The 21,911-nt window shown below is 38.4% G+C and overlaps 1 protein-coding gene and 1 pseudogene across 4 annotated transcripts in view; both read right to left on the reverse strand.

The window, feature by feature from the left end:
- Positions 1 to 326: 326 nt before the first annotated feature.
- Positions 327 to 21,911, reverse strand: part of MRPS14 (mitochondrial ribosomal protein S14) — a 28,909-nt gene continuing 7,324 nt past the window's right edge. For 2 of the 4 annotated variants that reach the window (XM_026001253.2, XM_072733084.1), the window contains exons 2-3: positions 18,328 to 18,486; positions 327 to 4,178 (exon numbers count right to left, since the gene is read on the reverse strand). In XM_026001253.2, the coding sequence (XP_025857038.1) occupies positions 3,996 to 4,178; positions 18,328 to 18,486 (342 nt within the window). In that variant the 3' untranslated portion in view covers positions 327 to 3,995. The remainder of the gene's footprint in view (positions 4,179 to 18,327; positions 18,487 to 21,911) is intronic. The other 2 variants (XM_026001255.2, XM_026001254.2) reach the window with 1 other exon arrangement.
- Positions 15,133 to 16,216, reverse strand: LOC112921853 (swi5-dependent recombination DNA repair protein 1 homolog; annotated as a pseudogene).

Here is a 21,911-nt window from a genome sequence, read left to right on the forward strand (position 1 = left end):
AAACATCTTTATATAGTAGCCATGGATCAGAGTAGTTAAACAATAAGGCAAAAATAAAAATCCATCTATTCCTATGTTCAGTAGTTGATTAGGTTTTGTTCAATGGAATAGTTCTGTCCAGGAGTATGTTAAGAAGGGCTTTTAAGGGCAGCCCGGGTAGCTCAGCGGTTTAGCGCCACCTTCAGCCCAGGGCCTGATGCTGGAGACCCAGGATTGAATCCCACGTCGGGCTCCCTACATGGAGCCTGCTTCTCCCTTTGCCTGTGTCTCTGCCTCTCTGTGTCTCTTATGAATAAATGAATAAAGTCTTTAAAAAAAAAAAAGACTTTTAAAAGGGAGGATTTTAGAGTTTACTCCAAAAAATCAAAAGATGCCTTGTGATCTTCATTACTACGTTGTATTTGCCAATACAATTAGATAAAAAGAAAGCAATTAAACACCTCTAACTACAATTAAGAGAATTTGGTAAAAGCAGTAAGGTTTTAAATTAACACAGGTAACTTTTAGAATATTGTAACAGTAACAGCATTTCAAAACTGGAAGAAAGCTGAGCATTTGACATAACAGCCAAACAGATCAAACTTCTCAATGTCAAAATGAAGCCTTATGAATACTTAAGATACACGGACAGAGCTCCAAGACTATACTATGTGATTTCAAATCTAGAAGTCAAAGCTAAATCTGGACGATTTTAAAACTACATAATGTTCGCATGGCAAAAAGACTCCACAGTAGTACCCAAAACAGGACATACTGAGAGGATTCCCAAACCAGCTTCATAGAAAAAGCAATATAAATAACTTCAATATATGCAAAAGTTCCTCACCTTGTTCAGAAGACAAAAACACTTTTACTGGAAAAATTCCCAAAAGTTTAATCTGTTGAGAGTACGGGGAAATACCTAATATGGGAATGGAATAAAGGTGAAGGTTAAAACTGTTGTTAATACCCACTAGAATTTATTTGCATTTATCCTTTGACAATTCTACTTCTAGCCTCTTGCCTCACAGCTAACACTGGCAAAAATTTGGAATGATAAATGAAAAAAAATCGGAATACCCAAATGTTAACAGGACTAGCTGAATAAACCTATCTACATAGGAGGTCCTTACAGTCACAAGAAGAAATGACTTTCTAGATACTGATAAAAGATTGATCACCAGGATATAGGAAAAGCAAGTATAGAAAATTGTTTATGGTAAACTTACCCTAGTGTCTAAAAGGGTGAGATGTGTGAATACACAGACATACAAGTACTTCAAAAACTAGAATAACCCAAAAACAAAAAAAAAAAAGGGGGTAACATAGGGGAAGAATGAGGTGGGATGAGAATGGTACTTGTGAGTGCACTTTTGTCTAGTTTCAACTTTAGAACCATTTTAAATTTAACATTTAAAAGCTAAATAAAAAGTAATCCTCACATTTGGAAACCTAACATAGCAAGTGAGATGGGACACCCACAGAAGTCTTAACACTACGATCAATTAGTGAAATCAGTAGTTTATGTTGGAGCAATTTAAATGTGTTACATGATAAAGGTAATGAACAAGTCATTAGGAGCTTATACTTGGACAAGTACAGAATCAATATAAATTTACCATTATTTTTTAAAATGCACATTTCTTAGCAACACCCACCAGAAGGGCAAGAACAATTCAGAATTCAGTAGCAAACAGCAGGACCCTTAGTGCTCATATGTGGTCTCTAAACGTCCCTACTAAAAGGACGAGGGATTCTTGAAAAAATGTCTGAAAATAACACAACATAATGCATTACATTATGACAAAAAATGAGGAAATACCAAATATCACTCATCAAGTCAACAAGATAGAGGACCCAACAATGGGAGGACAACCAGAAAGGTGCCTTCTGATGTGACTGGAAGTAGTACACAGCTCACTTGTGAAAATGCATTCCTAAAATTGAGCCTGAATCTAGCTGTCTCTGTAACTAGGTTTTAGGGATGGAGCAATAAAGGACACGTGAATAGCCAAATGTTGACCCTTCTACAGGACAAATGACCTGGCTCCTCCAACAAATGAGTGACCTGAAAACGTTAGAATGAGCCACCAAATAAGGTCGATGGATCATACTGGGATCCCCGATTCAAACAATGGAAAATGAAAACAAATGAAAAGCATGTGTCCCACCAATGATACGCCAGAAATCAACACATGTGGTCTTCTAGTTATGATCTGATGAGTTACTAGTTGGGATATTAGATAGAGCATTCCAGCTCGTAAGCTATAACATAAACTTGGGAAACATGAATCCAAAGTTTGTGATCATTCTCTCACAGCTTCACCTCCACCAAAATTCCAGACTCTGCTCTGCAGCGGCACACCAGACTTCTCCACTGGGAGCGGCACACCAGACTTCTCCACTGGGAAGACAGGCATCTCAAACAACACGAATGAAACCTCAGCCCAACCCACCTGCCCCTTTTCCTCCAAACCAATTCTTTTCTTCCTGTGTTTCCTATCTTGGGGTTGCCTTCTACCATCTATTTAATCACCCTTACCAGGAATCCACAGGCCCCTTTACCTCTTCAATATAATGAGTCTCTAAGTCTTGCCTGATTTTCTAAGTAAGACTTCTTAAACTCTATCCTCTTGCTTGCCTCCACTCCCTTAGTTCAGGCCCTGGTCTTCCAGAACGATCGTGACACCCTACTAACTGGTGTAGATCTACCACACCATTGTCTGTTGTCTGTAGGGCAACTGGTGATTATCAGTCCTCTGCTCAAAACTTTCAATAGCTGGTATTTCACTGAAGGCTTACCTTCCCAGAATGTGGTGTCTTCCGTGAGATGGCCTTTGTCCCGTGTTTCATGTTTCTCATCCAGTGAAGGGACTGCTGTCCCACCCTGATTGATGCCTTTGCGCCTCTGCTTCCACGGGTCCCCTTGCCAAATTTTCATCCCCTGCCTCTTAAGTTCAGACGTCAGCTCTGGGAATATTTTGCTGACGTTACATAGGTGCTTGCCTACTACACCCTGGACATTTCTATCACTGAAGCAGATCACTGCTGAGTTACTGAACAATCTTTTTTTTTTTGAAAGAATTTTTTTTTAAGATTTTATTTATTCATGAGAGACAGAGAGAGAGAAAGAGAGGCAGAGACACAGGCAGAGGGAGAAACAGGCTCCATGCAGGGAGCCCGACGTGAGACTTGATCCCGGGTCTCTAGGATCATGCCCTGGGCTGAAGGCAGTGCTAAACCGCTGAGCCACCCGGGCTGCCCTGAACAAGACAATCCTTTGCTACCTTTACTCATTTCTGTACAGACAAAATAAACAACAATACAGAAAATGTAAACTATTCCAACAATTTTTTCCTGTTTGGATAGATTTTCAGGGGCTTAAAGAGACATTTGTTCTAAAGGCTGCTGAAGATGGAACAAGAAAACATGTAGTGCTTCTGCCTCGGGTCCAACTACCACACAAAGAAGTTGAGCATGAATTAGATAACCGAGAGCATAAGCTCTACCTTGTTGCCCTTATAGTAGAGTGTGCTGTGCAGGGTAGGGAAGCCAGGCCATGAGGACAAATTGCCACAAATGAGCTACTTGTCCATAAGTTGCATTAACTATTAGATGACACTGCTTTATCAAACAGTGCCCTGAAAAATACAGGAACCCTCATACGTTGCTAAAAGTTTTAAGTGTGAAGGAAAAGGCAGGCATACAGAGAATATTTTCACAGAATTTTTTTTTTCACAGAATATTTTTTATTACTCTACTCCTTGTACCATGCATGGAAACAGTGTGTTTCATTTTTAAGTCCAAGAGAAAAGATAATTCCCAGATAGCTGGAATTCACGGACAGAATGAAACATCCAAATTTCTTCATTTGAAGTTAAAAAGTACTTTAACCGTAGGCAGCATCAGGCAGAGCAGACTCCCATGCTGCACCTCTGTGAAACTAGGTTTTCCCCGAGCAGAGAGGTCTCTTCTTGCCAGAACTGGTTTCCCTGCTCAGAAGGTTCAGAAGCCGGTTACCATACTGCTCGCTGGACCCCGGACAGCTGCCCGTGGTCTGCTAAGTGACGGAAGACAATACGACTAAGCCTCCAGCGCCGCTTTACACCACGTGGACGGGATGTCATAACACACCGATTTCGGATTCTGACAGGACAGCTATCCCGGGGAAGGGCGGCAATTTCTCCATCAGCCACTTCCTAAGGGAGTCACAACATTACTACCCAGATCACATGCATAGTTATTCTAGATACTTAAGTTGGAACAGAGGGCTAGATTCACTGACGTAGCCAGTCTGCCACAGAACCTCAGACACAGCAGTGAACCTTAACCTTTGGGTAGGTAGAAACAAATAGACCAGGAAAATGACAGAAATGTTTGGCATGCTCCCAAAACAATTTTTAAGAATTTTATAGAAATTTAACATACTCAAGAATCCACAAACCATTAAGTGTAAAGCTCAGTAACTTAACATCTCTGTAACAAGCAACCAGAGATGTAACCAAACGGCAGTAGCAGCCCGGGCCCCACCTGTGCCTCCTTTCAGACACTGAACACAGGCACTGTAGCCAGCAGCTCACCTGATTATTAACACCAACGATGAGTCGTTATTTAGATTTTATATAAACCTAGCCATACAGTAGGCATTCTTTTTTTATTCATTTCTCTTTGGCTTTTTCATTCAATAATATGCTTGTGAGATTCATCCCTGCTGTTTGTTGCATGTGTTGGGATTGGTTCATCCTCACTGGTGGTGATTTTCTTTGTGTGAACATATCATAATTCCTTTATCCATTCTATAACTGATGGACATCTGGGTAGTTTCTAGTTTTGAGCTATTACGAATAGGGCAGCTACCTAAATTTCTCTTGGATCTTATTTTATTTCTATTGAAGTATACTTGACACACAGTTTCAGGTGTACGACAGTGATTCGACAAATCTATACTTATGCTGTGCTTACCACACGTGTAGCTACCTTCTGTCACCACACCACACCATCACACCAGTGACCATATTCCTATGCCGTACGTTTCATCCCATGACTCAGTATAAACAGGAAGCCTATACCTCCCACTTCCTTTCACTTCTTGTGCCCATCTCTCTCCTCCAACCCTGGCAACCATTAGTTTGTTCTCTGGATTTATGGGTCTGCTTCTGTATTTGTTTTTGATTCCAAATATAAGTGAATTCTTAAGGCATTTGTTTTTCTTTCACTTAGCATAATATTTCTAGGTCCATCCATGTTGTTACAAATGACAAAATCTCATTTTTATGGTCGAATAATATTCCACTGTATATACATAAGTGTATATATACACACACACACACACACTCCTTCTTTACCCATTTTCCTTTTGATGGACACTTGGGTTGCTTCCCTATCTCAGCTACTATAAACAATGCTTCAGTAACACAGGGGTGTATGGATCTCTGAATTAGTGTTTTTGTTTTCCGTGGGCAAGTATCCAGGAGGGGAATTACTGAATTATACGGTAGTTCTGTTTAATTTTTTGAGCAGCTTCCATGCTGTTTTCCACAGTGTCTGTACCAATTTATATTCCCACCAACACACACACAAAGTTTCTCTTGAATCTACATCCTTGCCTACACGTATTTCTTGTCTTTTTACTTCTAAATATTCTAACAGGTGTGAGGCGACATCTCATTGTAGTTTTGATTGGCATTTCCCTGGTGATGAGTGATGTGGAACATCTTTTCATGTGTCTGTTGGCCATCTGGATGTCTTCTTCGGGAAAGTATCTATTCAGGTCCTCTATTTTTAAATATTTGTTTTTTTGGGTGTTGAGTTGTAGAAGTGTTTTTGTTTTTAAGATTTTATTCATCCATCTGACAGAGAGTGAGCACAAGCAGAAGTGGCAGGCAAAGGGAGAGAGAAAACCAGGCTCGCAGCAGAGCAAGGAACCCAATGCAGGGCTCAATCCCAAGACCCCAGGATCATGACCTGAGCCAAAGGCAGATGCTTAACTGACTGAGCCACCCAGGAGCCCCAAGTTGTAGAAGGTCTTTATATATTTTGGGTACTAACCTCTATAATCATTTGCAACATATCATTTGCAAATATCTTCTCCTATGCAATAGGCTTTCTACTTTATTGATGGTTTCCTTTGATGTGCAAAAGCTTTTATTGTGGTGTTATTCCCAAAAGTTTATTTATACTTGGTTCCCTTGCCTGAGGAGACATATATCTAGAAAAATGGTGCTACAGATGATGTCAAAGAAATTACTGCCTATATTTTCTTCTAGGAGTTTTATGGTTTCACAGCTCACATTTAGGTCTTTAATCCATTTTGAGTTTTCTTTTATGTAGGTATAAGTACATGGTCTAATTTCATTCTTTTGCATGTAGTTGTCCTTTGTCATAGGTTAAGCGAGTTTATTTCTGTCCTATTTTGTCCCAGTGATCTATATATCTATTTCTGTGCCAGTGCTACATTGTTTTGATTATTATTGCTTTGTAGTATATCTTTTTTTTTTTTAAGATTTTATTTATTTATTCATGAGAGACACAGAGAGAGAGAGAGAGAGAGAGAGGCAGAGACAAAGGCAGAGGGAGAAGCAGGCTCCATGCAGGGAGCCCAACGTGGGACTCGATCCCGGGTCCCCAGGATCACGCCCTGGGCTGAAGGCAGTGCTAAACCGCTGAGCCACCCGGGCTGCCCCGCTTTGTAGTATATCTTGAAATCTAGGATTGGGATACCTCCAGCTTTGTTCTTTTTCAAGATTACTTTGGTATCTGAGTTCTTACATGGTTCCATAAAATTTTTAATATTATTTGTTCTAGGGACTCCTGGGTGGCTCAGCGGTTGAGCATCTGCCTTTGGCTCAGAGTGTCCCGGGATCGAGTCAAACATCGGGCTCTCTGCATGCAGCCTGCTTCTCTTCCCTCTTCCTATGTCTCTGCTTCCTTCTGTGTGTCTCTCATGAATAAATGAATAAAATCTTTAAAAAATATACTATTTGTTCTAGTTCTGTGAAAAGTACTGTCGGTATTTTGATAGGAATTAGACTGAATTTATAGAGTTTTTTGGGTAGTACGGACATTTTAACAACATTAATCCTTCCAACCCATGAGCATGGAAGAGCTCTCCATTTGTTTGTATTGTCTTCAATTTTTTAAAAAAATTTTATTTATTTATTCATGAGAGACACAGAGAGAGAGGCAGAGACACAGGCAGAAGCAAGCTCCATGCAGGGAGCCCGACGCAGGACTTGATCCTGGGTCTCCAGGATCACACCCTGGGCTGAAGGTGGTGCTAAACTGCTGAGCCACCAGGGCTGCCCTTGTCTTCAATTTCATCAGTGTTTTATAGTCTTTTATAAAAGACTATAAAAGGTTAACTCCTAGCTATTTTGTTTTTGGCGCAGTTGTAAACAAGATTGTTTTCTTAATTTCTCTTTCTGCTACTTTATCATTCATTAGTGTATAGAAATGTCATCAATTTCTGTATATTAATTTTGTATTCTTGTCTTCCTTAGTTTTTCACCTAATACTACACATTCTTATTTAAATCATTTGGAAAATACATGAACATATTTCTGTTGTCTCCTCATAGGTTTTTCCCCCTGTTTTGAGATTTAACTGTGTAACACACTATGATGATCTGATATATGTATACACTGCAAAATAATTACAATAAAGGCCTAGTGAACACCTCCATCATCCCAAATAATTACCCTCCCCCCCTTTTTTTTGGTGATGAGAACATTTAACATTTCCTCTCTTAGTAACTTTCAAGCATATAATATTTTATTGTCTATAATTACCATTTGATATGTTAGACTCTCAGAACTTACCTTATAAATAGAAGTTTGTAGATTGCCCAAGATCTCCCCATTTCCCCCTACCTCCCAGCCACTGGTAACCACCATTCTAATCTGTTCCTAGGAATTCAACTTACTCCATATTCCATATGTAAGTGAAACCAAAAAGTATTTGTCTTTCTCTGACTTACTTAACGTAATGCTCCCCAGGTACATTTATCTTACTGCAAAAGGTAAAATACTTTTGTATGTTGTATATGTGTGTATGCACACCACATTTTCTTTTAATAAATATCACATTCATTTGCTGGCACTTAGGTTGCCTCCCTATCTTGGCTATTGTGAATAATGCTGCTATGAACATGGGAGTGCAGGTATCTTCTCAAATTACTATTTTAATTTTCTTCAGATATGCAGAAGCAGAATTACTGGGTCATAGGGTAGTTCTATTTTTAACTATGTGAGGAACCTCCACACAGTTTTCAATAATTAGTGCACCAATTTACATCCCCAAGAGTGCACAAAAGTATCCTTTTCTGCACATCTTTGCCAAAACTTACCCTTTGTTTTTTGTTTTTTTTTTTAAGATTTTATTTATTTATTCATGAGAGACACACACAGAGAGAGAGAGGCAGAGACACAGGCCGAGGGAGAAGCAGGCTCCATGCAGGGAGCCTGACATGGGACTCCAGGATCATGCCCTGGGCCAAAGGCAGGCACTAAACCACTGAGCCACCCAGGCGTCCCCACTTTGTCTTTTTGATAATAGTTATTCTAACAGTTATTCACTTTGTCTTTTTGATAATAGTAATTCTAACATCTCATTGTGGTTTTGGGTTTGCATTTCCCTGATCATAAGTGATGTTGAGAATCTTTTCATGTACCTGTAGGGGACATTTGTACATCTTTGAAAAAAACATCTACTTAGGTTCTCTGTTCATTTTTCAACTAAAGTGTTTTTGGGGTTTCTTTTGCTATTGAACTAGAAGAGTTTCTTATATATTTTGGATATTAACCCTTTATCAGGCTTTTGGCTGTGCAGAAGTTATTTACTTTTATATAGTCCCACTTATTTGCTTTTGTTGCTTGTGCTTTTGGTGTCATATCTTAAAAAAAAAAAAAAAAAAATCACCGCCAAGACCAAATGTCAAGGAGCTTTTCCTTCATGTTTTCTTCTAGTCTTACAGTTCAGATAAGTTTTCATTCATTTCGAGTTAACTATTGTAAGTGGTGTAATAAGACAGACTTCCAATTTCATTCTTTTGCACCTAAACATCTAGTTTCCTTGACACCACTTATTAAAGCAACTATTCTCTCTGTGTTGCATAGTTTTGGTTCCTTTGTTGAATATTTGTTCACCGTATAGGAATGGGTTTATTCCTGGGCTCTTGGTTCTCTTCCACTGTTCTTAGTGTCTGTTTTCATGCAGTATCATACTATTTTGAGTATTACAACTCTGTAATAAAATGGTTATTTTATTTTTAAGTAATTTTGATACCCAGTGTGGGGCTGGAACTCACAACCCTGAGATCAAAAGTCACACACTCCACTGACAGCCAGTCAGGAGCCCCTGTAATAAAGCTTTAAATTAGGAAGCGTGCTGCCTCCACTTTGTTCTTTTTCAGGATTGCTTTGGCTATTCAGGGCTCTTTTGTGATTCCATATGAATTTTAGGATTTTTTTTTTTTAACTTTCTGGGGAAAATGCCATTGGAATTTTGATAGGGATTGCAAAAAGTCTATACGTGGATTCGTGTATAATAAGGACATTTTCTTTTCTTTTAAAGACTTATTTATTCATTTATTTATTTATTTTATTTGTTTATTCGTGAGAGACACACACACAGGGAGAGGCAGAGACAAAGGCAGAGGGAGAAGCAGACTCCATGCAGGGAGCCCGACGCAGGACTCAATCCTGGGTTCCCAGAATCACGCCCTGGGCTGAAGGCGGTGCTAAACCCCTGAACCACCCGGGCTGCCCTAAAGACTTATTTATTTATTTTAGAGGGAGATAAAGAGAGAGAGGGAGAAGGGACAGAGGGAGAGGGAAAGTAAGAATCCTCAGCAGACTCCCCACTGAGCACAGAGCCCAACACAGGGCTGGATCTCACAACCCTGAGGTCACGACCCAAGTTTACATCAAGAGTGCCCCACATATGGACATTTTAACAATATTAATCCTTCTGATCCATAAACACAGGATCAACCACTGAGCCAACCTTTTTAAAAATTTTTCTTGCCTGAGTACTCTGGCTGGGACTTCCAGTACTGGGCTGAATAGAAGAGCCATGAGTGGACATCTTTTTCCTGTTCCTGATTTTAGGCAAAAAGCTTTCAACCTCTTACCACTGAGTGTAATGTTACCTATGGGCTTATTATTTTGTTACATGTTTCTTCTACACCCAATTTCTATAAAGCTTTTATAAAAAAATCTTATTTTGTCAAATGCTTTGTCTACATCTGTTGAGATTACTATATGATTTCTGTATTTCATTCTATTAATGTGGTGTATCATATTTATTGATTTGCGTATGTTGAACCATCTTTGCATCCCAGGGATAAATCCCATTTGATAATAATGGATGATAACTGTTAACATGGTATTGGATAGGATTTGCTAATATTTTAAGAAATTTTGCATCTACATTCTTCAGGGATATTGGTCTGTAGTTTCTTTTCTTTTTCTTTGAGTGGGAAGTTGCGGGGGGAGGCAGGGAAGGGGGAGAAGGAGAGGGGGAGAGAAAGACAGAGAGAGAGAGAGAGAGAGAAGAGAGGGAGAATCTTAAGCAGGCTCATCACCCAGGAGAGCGCCATGCAGGGGGCTTGATCTCACAATCCTGAGGTCATGATCTGAGCTGAAATCAAGAGTTAGCCACCCAGGCACTCCTTTAGTTTCTTTTCTTATCGTGTCTTTATTTGGCTTTGATAACAGGGTTCTTTTGCTGTTGTTTTTTTTTTTTTAACGATTTTTATTTATGCATGCATGAGGTAGAGAGAGAGAGAGGCAGAGACATAGGCAGAAGGAGAAGCAAGCTCCATGCAGGGAGCCCGACGTGGGACTCGATCCCGGGGCTCCAGGATCACGACCTGGGCTGAAGGCAGCGCTAAACCGCTGAGCCACCAAGGCTGCCCTGGTAACAGGGTTATACTGGCTTGATAAAATAAATTTAGAAATGTTCCCTTGCCTTCTAGTTTTTGGAAGAGTTTAAGAAGTATTGGTATTAATCTACCTTTTTCTTTAATGATTTAAAAAAAATTTGGAGGGGGGGTAAAGGGGGAGAAGGGGAAAGAGACTCCCAAGCAGGCTCCATGTCCAGCAAGGAGCCTGGGATGGAGCTTGATCACATAACCTTGAGATCATGACCCAAGCTGTAAATCAAGAGACAGACACTTAACCAATTGAGACACTGAGGCACTCTAGTATTAATTCACCTTTAAATGTTTCATGGAACTCACTCATGAAGCCATATGGTCCTGGGCTTTTCTTCACTGAAAAGTTTCTGATTACTAATTCAATAGCATTATTCATTATTGGTCAGTTCAGATTTTCTATTTCTCCTCCATTTAGTCTTTTTAGGCTATATATTTCTAGGAATTTATCCATTTCTTTTGGGTTATCCAATTTGTTGGCATATAACGGCTCATATCAGTTTCTTATGATACTCTGTATTTCTGTAATATCAGCTGTAATGTTTCCTTTTTCATTTCTGATTTTGAGTTGTTTAGCTAACGATTTGTCAATTTTGTCTATCTTTTCAAAACATCAGCTTAGTTTCACTGATCCTTAGTGTTTTTCTAGTCTCTATTTCATTTATTTCTGCTTTTATTCTTTGTTATTTCTTTTCTTTCCCTTTTTCTTTAAGTAAGCTCTATGCCCAATGTGGGCCTTGAATTCATGAGTTGCATGTTCTACCAACTGAGCCAGCCAGGTGCCCCTGTTATTTCCTTTCTTTTGCTAACTTGGGCTTACTTACTTTGCTCTTCTTTTTTCTAGTTCCTTAAGGTATAAAGTTAGGTTATTTCCCATTTGACTTATCAGTCATGAAAACGTGAAACCTCTGGGATACAGATCAAATAAGAGGGAATGTGATTTGAGAGGAGGCTGCAGAAGGGTAACAGAGCCCTGACACCTATGGTAAAGATTCTGACTGCTGGAGAAGTGAAGATGAGAGATCAGATGAGATTTACATTTTTAAAAGATCATTTGCAATATAGAGAATGAATCTAGTAAGGACAAAAGTGGTTGAGATGGAGGAAAAAGAGATTATTGCAGAAGCTTGCATTAAGGATTTCTCAGCAGAGATTTTTTCTTATATATGTGCATATTAATGTGTGTGATTATATTCACTCAAATATGACAAGTATGACTGACCCTCCGCCAGACTGTGAGAAAGCACATTAATTACTCTAACATAGTACATAAATTAAATAAGATAATGTATATGAAAGCCACTATATTAACTCAAACTATTAAGCATTAAAGAGTATTTCCTCAATCGGAAAAAGACAATCATCATATGGTTTCACTCATATGTAGAATGTAAGACATAGTGAAAGGGATTATAAGGGAAAGGAGGGGAACTGAATGGGAAAAATTAGAGAGGGAGACAAACCATGAGAGACTCCACAAAGGGTTGTGGGACTGGGGTAACTGGTGATGGGCACTGAGGAGGGCACTTGATGGGATGAGCACTGGGTGTTCGCAAATCAAACAAATAAAAACAAATGTAAAAAAAAAAAGTATGCCCTAGGTATTTTATTCTTTTTGGTAAAATTGTAAATGGGACTGTTTTCTTAATTTCTTCTTCTTCCTACTTCATTATTAATGAAGTTAATAATGTTTGGAATTAGAACAGATTCTGTATATTAATTTTATATCTTGCACCTTTATTAAAATCATTTATCAGTTCTAATAGTTCTTTGGCGGAGTCATTTGGGTTTTTAAAAATATTTTATTTATTTTAGAGAGAGAGAGAAAGCATGTGCACACAAATGAGCGGAGGGAGAAGAAGGGCAGGGAGAAGGAGAGAGAGAATCTCTCAAGTAGATCCCTTGCCAAGTGTGGAGCCCGACGCAGGGCTCAATCTCACTCCCTGAGATCATGACCTGAGCTGAAACCAAGAGGGGTTCTTAACCAACTGTGCCACCCAGGTGCTCCAGGGTTTTCTATGTATAGTATCAGGTCATCTGCAAACAATGACAATTTTACTTTACCAATTTTGATGACTTTTCTTTTCCTTGTGTGACTGCTACAGTTAAGAGTTCCAGTACCATACTGAATAAAAGTAGTGAAAGTGGACATTTTTGTCTTATTTCCAAATTTACTGGAAAACTTTCAATTTTTCACCATTAGTATTACGTTAGCTGCAAATGACCTTCATTTACATTATATAAATGACCTTCTCATTAAGTTGAGGTATGTTCCCCTTAAATCCAGTTTGTTGAGTTTCATCATGAATGGCTGTTGTATTTTGTCAAATACATCTACTGAGATGATCATATGGGTTTTATTTGTGGGTAGTCTGATTTGCCAAAAGTGAACATCCCTTGCATCCCTGAAATAAATCTCTTTGATTGTAGAGAATGATCCTTTGAAATGGCTTTGCTTTTTTTAGGATTTTTTTTTACCTATGATCATCAGAGATTTTGGCCTGTGGTTTTCTTTTTTTGTAGTGTCCCTGTCTGCTTTTGGTATTGGGTAATGGGGGACATGTGAATGAATCTGAAAGTTTTCCTTCCTCTTTTATTTACTGAAGTAGTTTGAAAAGAACAGATATTAGCTCTTCTTTAAATGTGTGGGAGAATTCACCTGTGAATACATCTGATCCTGGATTTTGTTTGTTGGGAGCTTTATTACCAATTCAATTTCATTGCTAGTAATACGTCTGTTCAGATTTTCTATTTCTTCCTGATTTGATTTTGGGAAATTGCAGATTGCTAGGAATTCACCTATTTCTTCTAGGCTGTCCAATTTGCTGGTATATAATTTTCCAAATATTCTCTTATAATCAATTATATTTCTGTGGTATTGGTTATTTCCTCTCCTTTATTTATTTCATTCCTTACTTCTTGATAAGCCTGGCTGTTTACCAATTTTGTTTATCTTTCCAAAGAACCAGCTTTCTATCATTGTTCTTCTTTGTTCTTTTTTTCCATGCCTATTTTGTTTATTTCTGTTCTGATCATTATTATTTCCTTCCATCTACTAGCTTGGAGATTTGTTAGTTGTTTTCTGGCTCCTTTAAGTGTTAGGTTAGGTCGGTTATTTGAGATTTTTCTTAATTCTTAAGGTAGGCCTGTATGACTCTAAACTTCCCTCCCAGAAATACTTTTGCTGTGTCCTGAAGATTTTAGCCTACACTATTTTCATTTTGGCTCCATGTCTTTATTTTCTCTGATTTCATCCTGATTCATTTGTTGCTTAGTGTCATGTTGTTTATCCTCCAAGAGTTTGTGGGTTTTTTCTTCTTACAATTATTTCTAGGTTCATACTGTTGTGATCAGAAACGATGTTTGATATGAGTTCAATCATCTTAAGCTTTTTGAGACTTTGTTTTATGACCTTACGTGTGATCTATCCTAGAGAATGTTCCCTATGTACTTGAAAAGAATGTGTATTCTGCTGTTTTTGGATGGAATGTTCTGTATATATCTGTTAGATCTGGTCTAATGTATCATTCAAAGACGCAGTTTCCTTATTGATTTTCTGTCTGGATGATCTACATTTTACTGTCAATCTCTCTCTTTATATCTATTAATATTTGCTTTTGTATTTAGGTGGTCCTATCTTGGGTACAGAGATTTGCAATTGTTATATCCTCTTATTGGATTGATCCATTTATTATTACATAATGCCCTTCTTGGTCTCTTGCTACAGTCTTTGTTCTAAAGTCTTTTGTTTGTTTGTTTGCTTGGACATACGAACAAGTTTAATTACCTGTTACACCATCCAGATGGAAATACATGGGAAATGGATGAAAACAAGGTTCATAAACTTAGGAGAAAGGCATGCATTTTTAGACCATTTTAGGTTTAGACATTTACCAGACTATTTTTGAATATTTAGAAGATTTTTTTTTTTTAACCACAATAAGCAAAACCATATATTAAAATGGACTTCCAGAGGTGCCTGGCTGGCTCAGTCAATGCAGTATGTGTTTCTTGATCTCCAGGTCGTGCGTTCAAGCCCCACACTGGGTGTAAAGATTACTTAAATAAGTAAAACTGTAAAAACAAACAAACAAAAAAAACCTGACTTCCAGAAATGGCCATCTTTTTTTTCTTTAACCTAAGTTTCTTTTCACATTTCTTTAAATGTCAAGTTTTCTTTGTGGCAAATTTATCCAAAATACTAAATTTTCACTGTAAAACTTATAGTTATATAAGAGTGCCCTAAATTGATGTTCATCAAGATATCTAAGCCCTAATGGTTTCTACCTTCCTTTTAAAATGTATTATGTTTTAAGTTGTCATTCTCAGAAATAGCAGAGAAAAAAATTATGAATTAAACACCCATAAATTCATCTTCATTTCTGTTATACTGTAGCAATTTATCATTTAACCCATAGTGGTCTATCAACTGAGTAAGGCTGGATTTCTTCTCCTCAAACATAGCTGATACAACTCATAAAGCAATAGGTGGCTCCAGCTTCTCTACTTCTTTATTAACAACTATAACAGACAGGACAATCTTTGAGCTGTAAATTTTTACCAGTTTTAGCCTCTGAAGACAGTGTTCTTTCTCCTCAATCTGCTTGTCCAACTTTGCTTTTTCTTCACTTAATCCTCGTTTGGGAAGATCATTTACAATGTCACTTTGAAGATCACTGCAAGCCTCAGTATCAAGTGATTCAGTTTCACATGCACTGATTTTCCTTTTTTTTTTTTTACTTTTTTTTATTTCTAAGTAATCTCTATGCCCAATGTGGGACTCAAACTTTCAACCTTGACATCAAGAGTCGCATGGTCTATCAACTGAGCTACCTAGGCCCTGCACTGACATTCTTGAAGGTATTTTTCAAATAAATTTCTTCAAATTCACTATCTGTGTGTTTAAAATTTTCTCGAAATACCAAACAGTTTTCTTCTATCGAAGATGCTGGTTTCTCTGAAAACATCTCATCATTTTCTTCATTCTCTATGTTAAGCGTTTTACCACACTGTAACAGGAATTAAATGAAAATCTAGTTTTCCTTAAGCATTCTCTAAGGGCTGCACTCATAGCTTGTTTTCTTGAACTACTCCCCATATGGGAGACAGTGGATTGGCATAGTCCTGAGGAGTGCTAGCTAAAATCACAGCTGAGTCGGATGGGCTTTCCATCTTGAAAATGAAACCTTGGTGACCCTCTTCCACTGCCATTCCCAGAGTGCAGAAAACACACCTCAAGTATTAGCCTGGCTTTTTTGTTTTTCACTCCTATTTGCAGGGTTTACGTTTTTCCATTTGATCACTTTCAGTCTGTACATACCTTTACGTCTTGAAGTGAGTCTTGGGTAAACAGCATGTAGATGGGTCTTATTTTTTTTATCCATTCAGTCACTCTATGTCTTTTGATTGGAACATCAGTCCATTCACATTTCAGTAATTATTGATAGGTACAGACTTACTACCAGTTTGTTAATTGTGTCCTTATTGTGTTTGGTTTTTTTCTTCTTTTGCTCTCTTCCCTTGGGGTTTGATATTTAGTCTTATGCTTGAATTTCTTTCGCTTTATTTTTTATGTATCTACTTCAACTTCTTCATTTGTAGTTACTCTTGGGTTATATATAACATCTCATGTGTATAACAGTCTATGTTATATTGATTGTAGCTGAAGTTCGAACTGAAAGCAGTAAATTCCTACCCTCCATGTTTTATAGATATGATGTCATGTTTTATATCTTCTTATTTTGTGTATCCTTAGACTTTCATTGGTAAAACTGATTTTACTACCTTAGTTTTTATGTTTTAACCTCCATATTGGCTTTATAAGTGATCAATTTACTACCTTTATTATGTCTGCCAATTTAACCAAGGAGGTGAAAAATTCTATATTCTGAAAACTCTAAGACACTGATGAAAGAAACTGAAGACAACACAAAAAATGGAAAGATATCCCATGGTCATGGATTGGAAGAATTAATATTATTAATATGTCCATATTACCCAAAACAATCTACAGATTCAGTGCCATCCCTATCAAAATACCAACAGCATTTTTCATAGAACTAGAACAAATAATACTAAAATTTGTTTGGAACCACAGAAGACCCTGAAGAGCCAAAGCAATCCTGAGAAACAGTGAAGTTGGAGGTATCCCAATCTCAGATTTCAAGATATACTACAAAGCTCTCATAATCAAAACAGGATGGTACTGGCACAAAAACAGACAAAACTGGAAGCCCAAAAATGAATCCACGTTTAAATAGTCAATTAATCTATGAGAAAGGATGCAAGAATGCACAGTGAGGAAAAGACAGTCTTTTCAGTAAATGGTGTTGGGTAAACTGGACAGCTACCTGCAAAGGAATGAAACTGAACCACTTACTTATACCATATACAATGGATTAAAGACCTAAATGTAAAACTTGCAACCAGATTACTCCTAGAAAACAAAGGCAGTAATCTCTTGGATATCAAACACAAAAAGGCAACCTACTGAATGGGAGAAGATCTGTACAAACAATAGATCTGATAAAGGGTTAACATTCAAAGTATATAAAGAACTTATACAACTCAATACCAAAAAGGCAAATAATCCAATTAAAAAATAGGCAGAGGACTTGAATAGACATTTTTTCAAAGAAGACATAAAGATTATAGATGGCCAACAGACACAGAAAAGATGCTCAACATCACTAATGATCAGGGAAATGAAAACCAAAACCACAATGAGGTATCACCTTACAACTTTCAGAATGGGTAAAATCAAATGCTGGCAAGGATGTAGAGATCTGAAATCATGACCTGAGCTGACGTCAGGAGTCCAACACTTAATCAGAGCCACCCAGGTGCCCCAATAAGACTCCTGAATGCAGGTATTTTATGTCACCAGTTAGGCACAGGACCTTATGCTTCAGGAAGTCAAATAGGGTTGACATCCTCTTATTCAAGTTAAGAGTAGAAGAAAGTAAACCTAGATGGGAAGCCACTTCAGCACACAGAGGTGGGCAAAGGAGTTCAGAGAGATAGGCTAGGAGCTGCCCTAGGAGAGGAACAGGTTAGGCCAGGCAGGAGGCAGATGGCCTCCCTCAAGCATCAGCAAAACCTCCCAATGCCTTGACAGTTCAAAGAGTTGGAAGTAGGGGAGAAAGGAGATCTTAGATCAAAATAACTGCCCAATCTGTGTGCTTACCAGTACATTCTAAGGGTTATCTAATGAAACAGTTAAAAGGTGAGTTAGGAATGAATATTCTCTTTAATCTGAAACTCACCAAAATCACTTCAAGGGTATTAATTTATGTTAACAAGAAGAATTTGATATTCTCCAGAAATTATATTGTCACTAAGTCACAACAGTTTCAACAGTACTCTGATTTGAGAATGATCTTGTGGCAGAAAGGGGCTCATCCTAATAGGCTCACCTGAAGATCTTTTGGCAAGATGGTATTCTTTCTGAGTGAATTGATCCGTAGCCTCTCATCTGCATATTCATAGGCCATTTTTCGTCTCTTCACATCACGCAACATTTTCCAGTCCACATAATAACCTCGAACTTGGCCTGAAGCTGATGAAGGAACCATCTAAATAACAAGGAACAAGGTGAAGGATAGTGAGATCCAGGCTCTGCCAGTGTCTCTCATCCTGTGATCCCTTTTATTGACTATGACCTAATACTTTTTTTTCTAATCATTTTGGATCACTTTAAAGATTTTATTTTATTTTTTTTTTAAGATTTTATTTATTTACGCATGAGACACACACAGAGAGAGAGAGGCAGAGAGAGAAGCAGGCTCCACGCAGGGAGCCCGACGTGGGCCTCAATCCCGGGTCTCCAGGACCCCACCCTGGGCTGAAGGTGGTGCTAAACCGCTGCGCCACCAGGGCTGCCCAAAATTTTATTTTTTATTTATGTATTTGCAGAGCACAAGCAGCGGGAACAGCAGAAGGAGAAGCAGCAGCAGACTCCTCACTGAGCAGGGAGCCTAAAGCAGGGCTTGATCCCAGGATCATGGCAGAAACTTAACTGAGATTCCCAGGTGCCCCGGATCACTTTAATAATGTAAACTAGTGGACAACTCAAAATAAATTACTTCCACAAAAGTATATTAATCCAAATGGTGGTAATTAATAACGCCAAACAGGTGTGTTGGAGAAATTTTTTAAAAAATTTATTTAAATTCAATTAATACAGTGTATCATTAGTTTCAGAGGTAGAGGTCAGTGTTTCATTAGTATGCAAACACCCAGTGCTCATTATTACAACACGTGCCCTCCTTAATGCCCATCACCCACTCACCTCACTTCCTCCCCCCTCCAGTGACCCTCAGTTTGTTTTCTATAGTCTCTTATGGTTCATCTTCCTCTGATTTCATCTTATTTTATTTTTCCCTCCCTTCCCCTATGATCCTGTGTTGTTTCTTAAATTCCACGAGTGAAATAACTGATTGACTTACTCCACTTAGCTGAATACCCTATAGTTCCAACCACATTGTTGCAAATGTTAATAGTTCATTTTTTGATGGCTGAATAATACTCCATCACACACACACACACACACACACACACACAACTTCTTTATCCATTCATCCATGGATATCTAGACTCCTTCCATAGTCTGGCTACTGTGGACATTGCTGCTATAGAGTGCAGGGGCCTCTTTGGATCACTAGGTTTGTATCCTTTTGGTAAATACCTAGTAATGAAATTGCTGGGTCATAGGGTAGGTCTATTTTTAACTTTTTAAAAAAAACATTTTAAAATTTATTTATTCATGAAAGACACAGAGAAAGAGGCAGAGACATAGGCAGAGGGAGAACCAAGCTCCCTGCAGGGAGCCTGAAGCAGGACTCAATCCCAGGACCCCAGGATCACGACCCAACCCAAAGGCAGACATTCAACCAATGAGCCACCCAGGTGATCCTATTTTTAAGTTTCTGAGGAATCTCCATACTGTTTGCCAGAGGGGCTGTACCAGCTCTCATTCCCACCAGGAGTATAAGAGGGTTCCCTTGTTAGATTTTTAATATAATTCTGTTGGATCTTTACTTAGGCTAATAGTTACATGGTTCAAAAATCAAAAAAAGTATATAAAAAAGAAAAACAGTGCAGACTCTCTCCCACCTTATCCCTTACCCAATGACCACTGCTCTACCTTCAATGGTATCCACTGTTACTAGATCTTGTGTATCCTTCCAGATACCTATATATATATATACACACACACACACACACACACACACACACACACACAATTTCCCAGGTTTCATGTCCTCCTCCCTTTTTCCTCATTTAACAATATATTTTGGAGAGCTTTCATAACCACGTTAAAAAATTTCTCCATTTTCTTTAGGCTGCATATTCCACTGTCCGTGCAGTGGACTTGAAAAGGTTCAGGGCACACTACCTCAAAATATGGCACCTTGATATACTATTTCAGGTAAAAGGAATCTGAAACACAACAGGTAAAGACTTTCTGACCTCCCCCTGAAGCAGGTGGTAAGACCCTCAGGTGAGACGTGCCTCCGAACACTTAAAGGGGCTTACGGCAGGGGGTAGGGGGTGGGGGGTGGGTGGTGTTGGTCAGCCTTACCATTGAAGATGGAGGGATGCCAAGAGGAATGTGAAGGAACAGGCCTTGGCAATCCCTGAGTTTACCACACTCAGCTCATATTCCTTCTCTTATCACATTTCCCCAAAACTTAGCACTTCACCAGACCTAACGTAAATACTCAGGTTAAACCACTTCTTCCAGTCATCATTGCCTTATGAAGACTCACTGTCATGTAAAACTTACATATTTGTATGCTTTTCTCCTGTTCATGTCTTTTGTTACAGGAGCCCCAGCTAAGAACATAGAAGAACAGAAGGAAATTTTCTCCTCCTCACAGATGCATCATTTAATCAGTCTGTGACCTCCTCGTGGACATCTAGATCACATCTCATCATTTATCATTCAAAACAATGTTGCACTGAATAACCTCCTACATATATTATTTTACATTCATCCCTTTAGATCAGCAAGATAGATTCTTGGAAGCAGAATGCTAGGGTAAAGGGTACTTTGAAATTATCACTGAGCTAATATTTTTAGCACAAGTTGTCCTGTAATAAGACAATACATTTCTCACGGTCACATGTTTACTTGCTAAAAAATAAAACCACAGGGCCAAAATGGTATCTCTTAGGTCGGGTCCTCAAACAAGAGTTTAATACCTAATCTACTCACAGTTTCAACCTCCCTCAGAAAAGTAGTCTTATCTGACTAGTCAAGAACTTTCTGATGGGTGCCAGTGAGTACCACATAGGCCAGTCCCCCAAAGGAAGATGAGGCCATCTGCTTAAGATCTCCTGTTCTTATGTATTTATTTTAGATTTAAAGATTTATTTATTTTTACAGAGGGGAGTGGAATGGGGGAAAGAGTTTTAAGCAGACTCCACACAGTGTGGAGCCCAGCATAGGGCTCAAATCCACAACCCTGAGATCACAACCTGAGCCAAAACCAAGGGTCGGATGCTCAACTGACTGCCACGTGCCCCCAAAACTCATTTTTTAAAACAAATTCATTTTAGGGATGCTCAATGGTTGAGTGTCTGCCTTGGGCATGATCCTGGGGTCTGTGATGGAGTCCTGCACTGGGCTCCTTGTGGGGAGCCTGCTTCTCCCTTTGCCTGTGTCTCTGCTTCTCTGTGTGTCTTTCGTGAATAAATAAAATCTTTAAAAACCAAATACAAAAAAAATAAAAAAATAAAAAATAAATAAAAATAAAAACCAAATACATTTTAATCTTAACCAGCTTGACCACATATTAAAAAAGATTCCTTTTCCACAAACCCTCTATTGCTCTTTTTTTCCTCTGTATTCCAGTTTTGTCCTTTTTTTCTTTAAACAACCAGTATCATTTTAGGACAAAGTTAAATTTTTTCCCTTTAACAAAAAATTCATCTCTATTTCTCATACTTTCCTGAAAACATCCTATTTTCTTGACATATGGAAAATGTCATAAAA

Source organism: Vulpes vulpes, chromosome 13, assembly GCF_048418805.1.
Source record: "Vulpes vulpes isolate BD-2025 chromosome 13, VulVul3, whole genome shotgun sequence".
NCBI classification, from domain to species: domain Eukaryota; kingdom Metazoa; phylum Chordata; class Mammalia; order Carnivora; family Canidae; genus Vulpes; species Vulpes vulpes.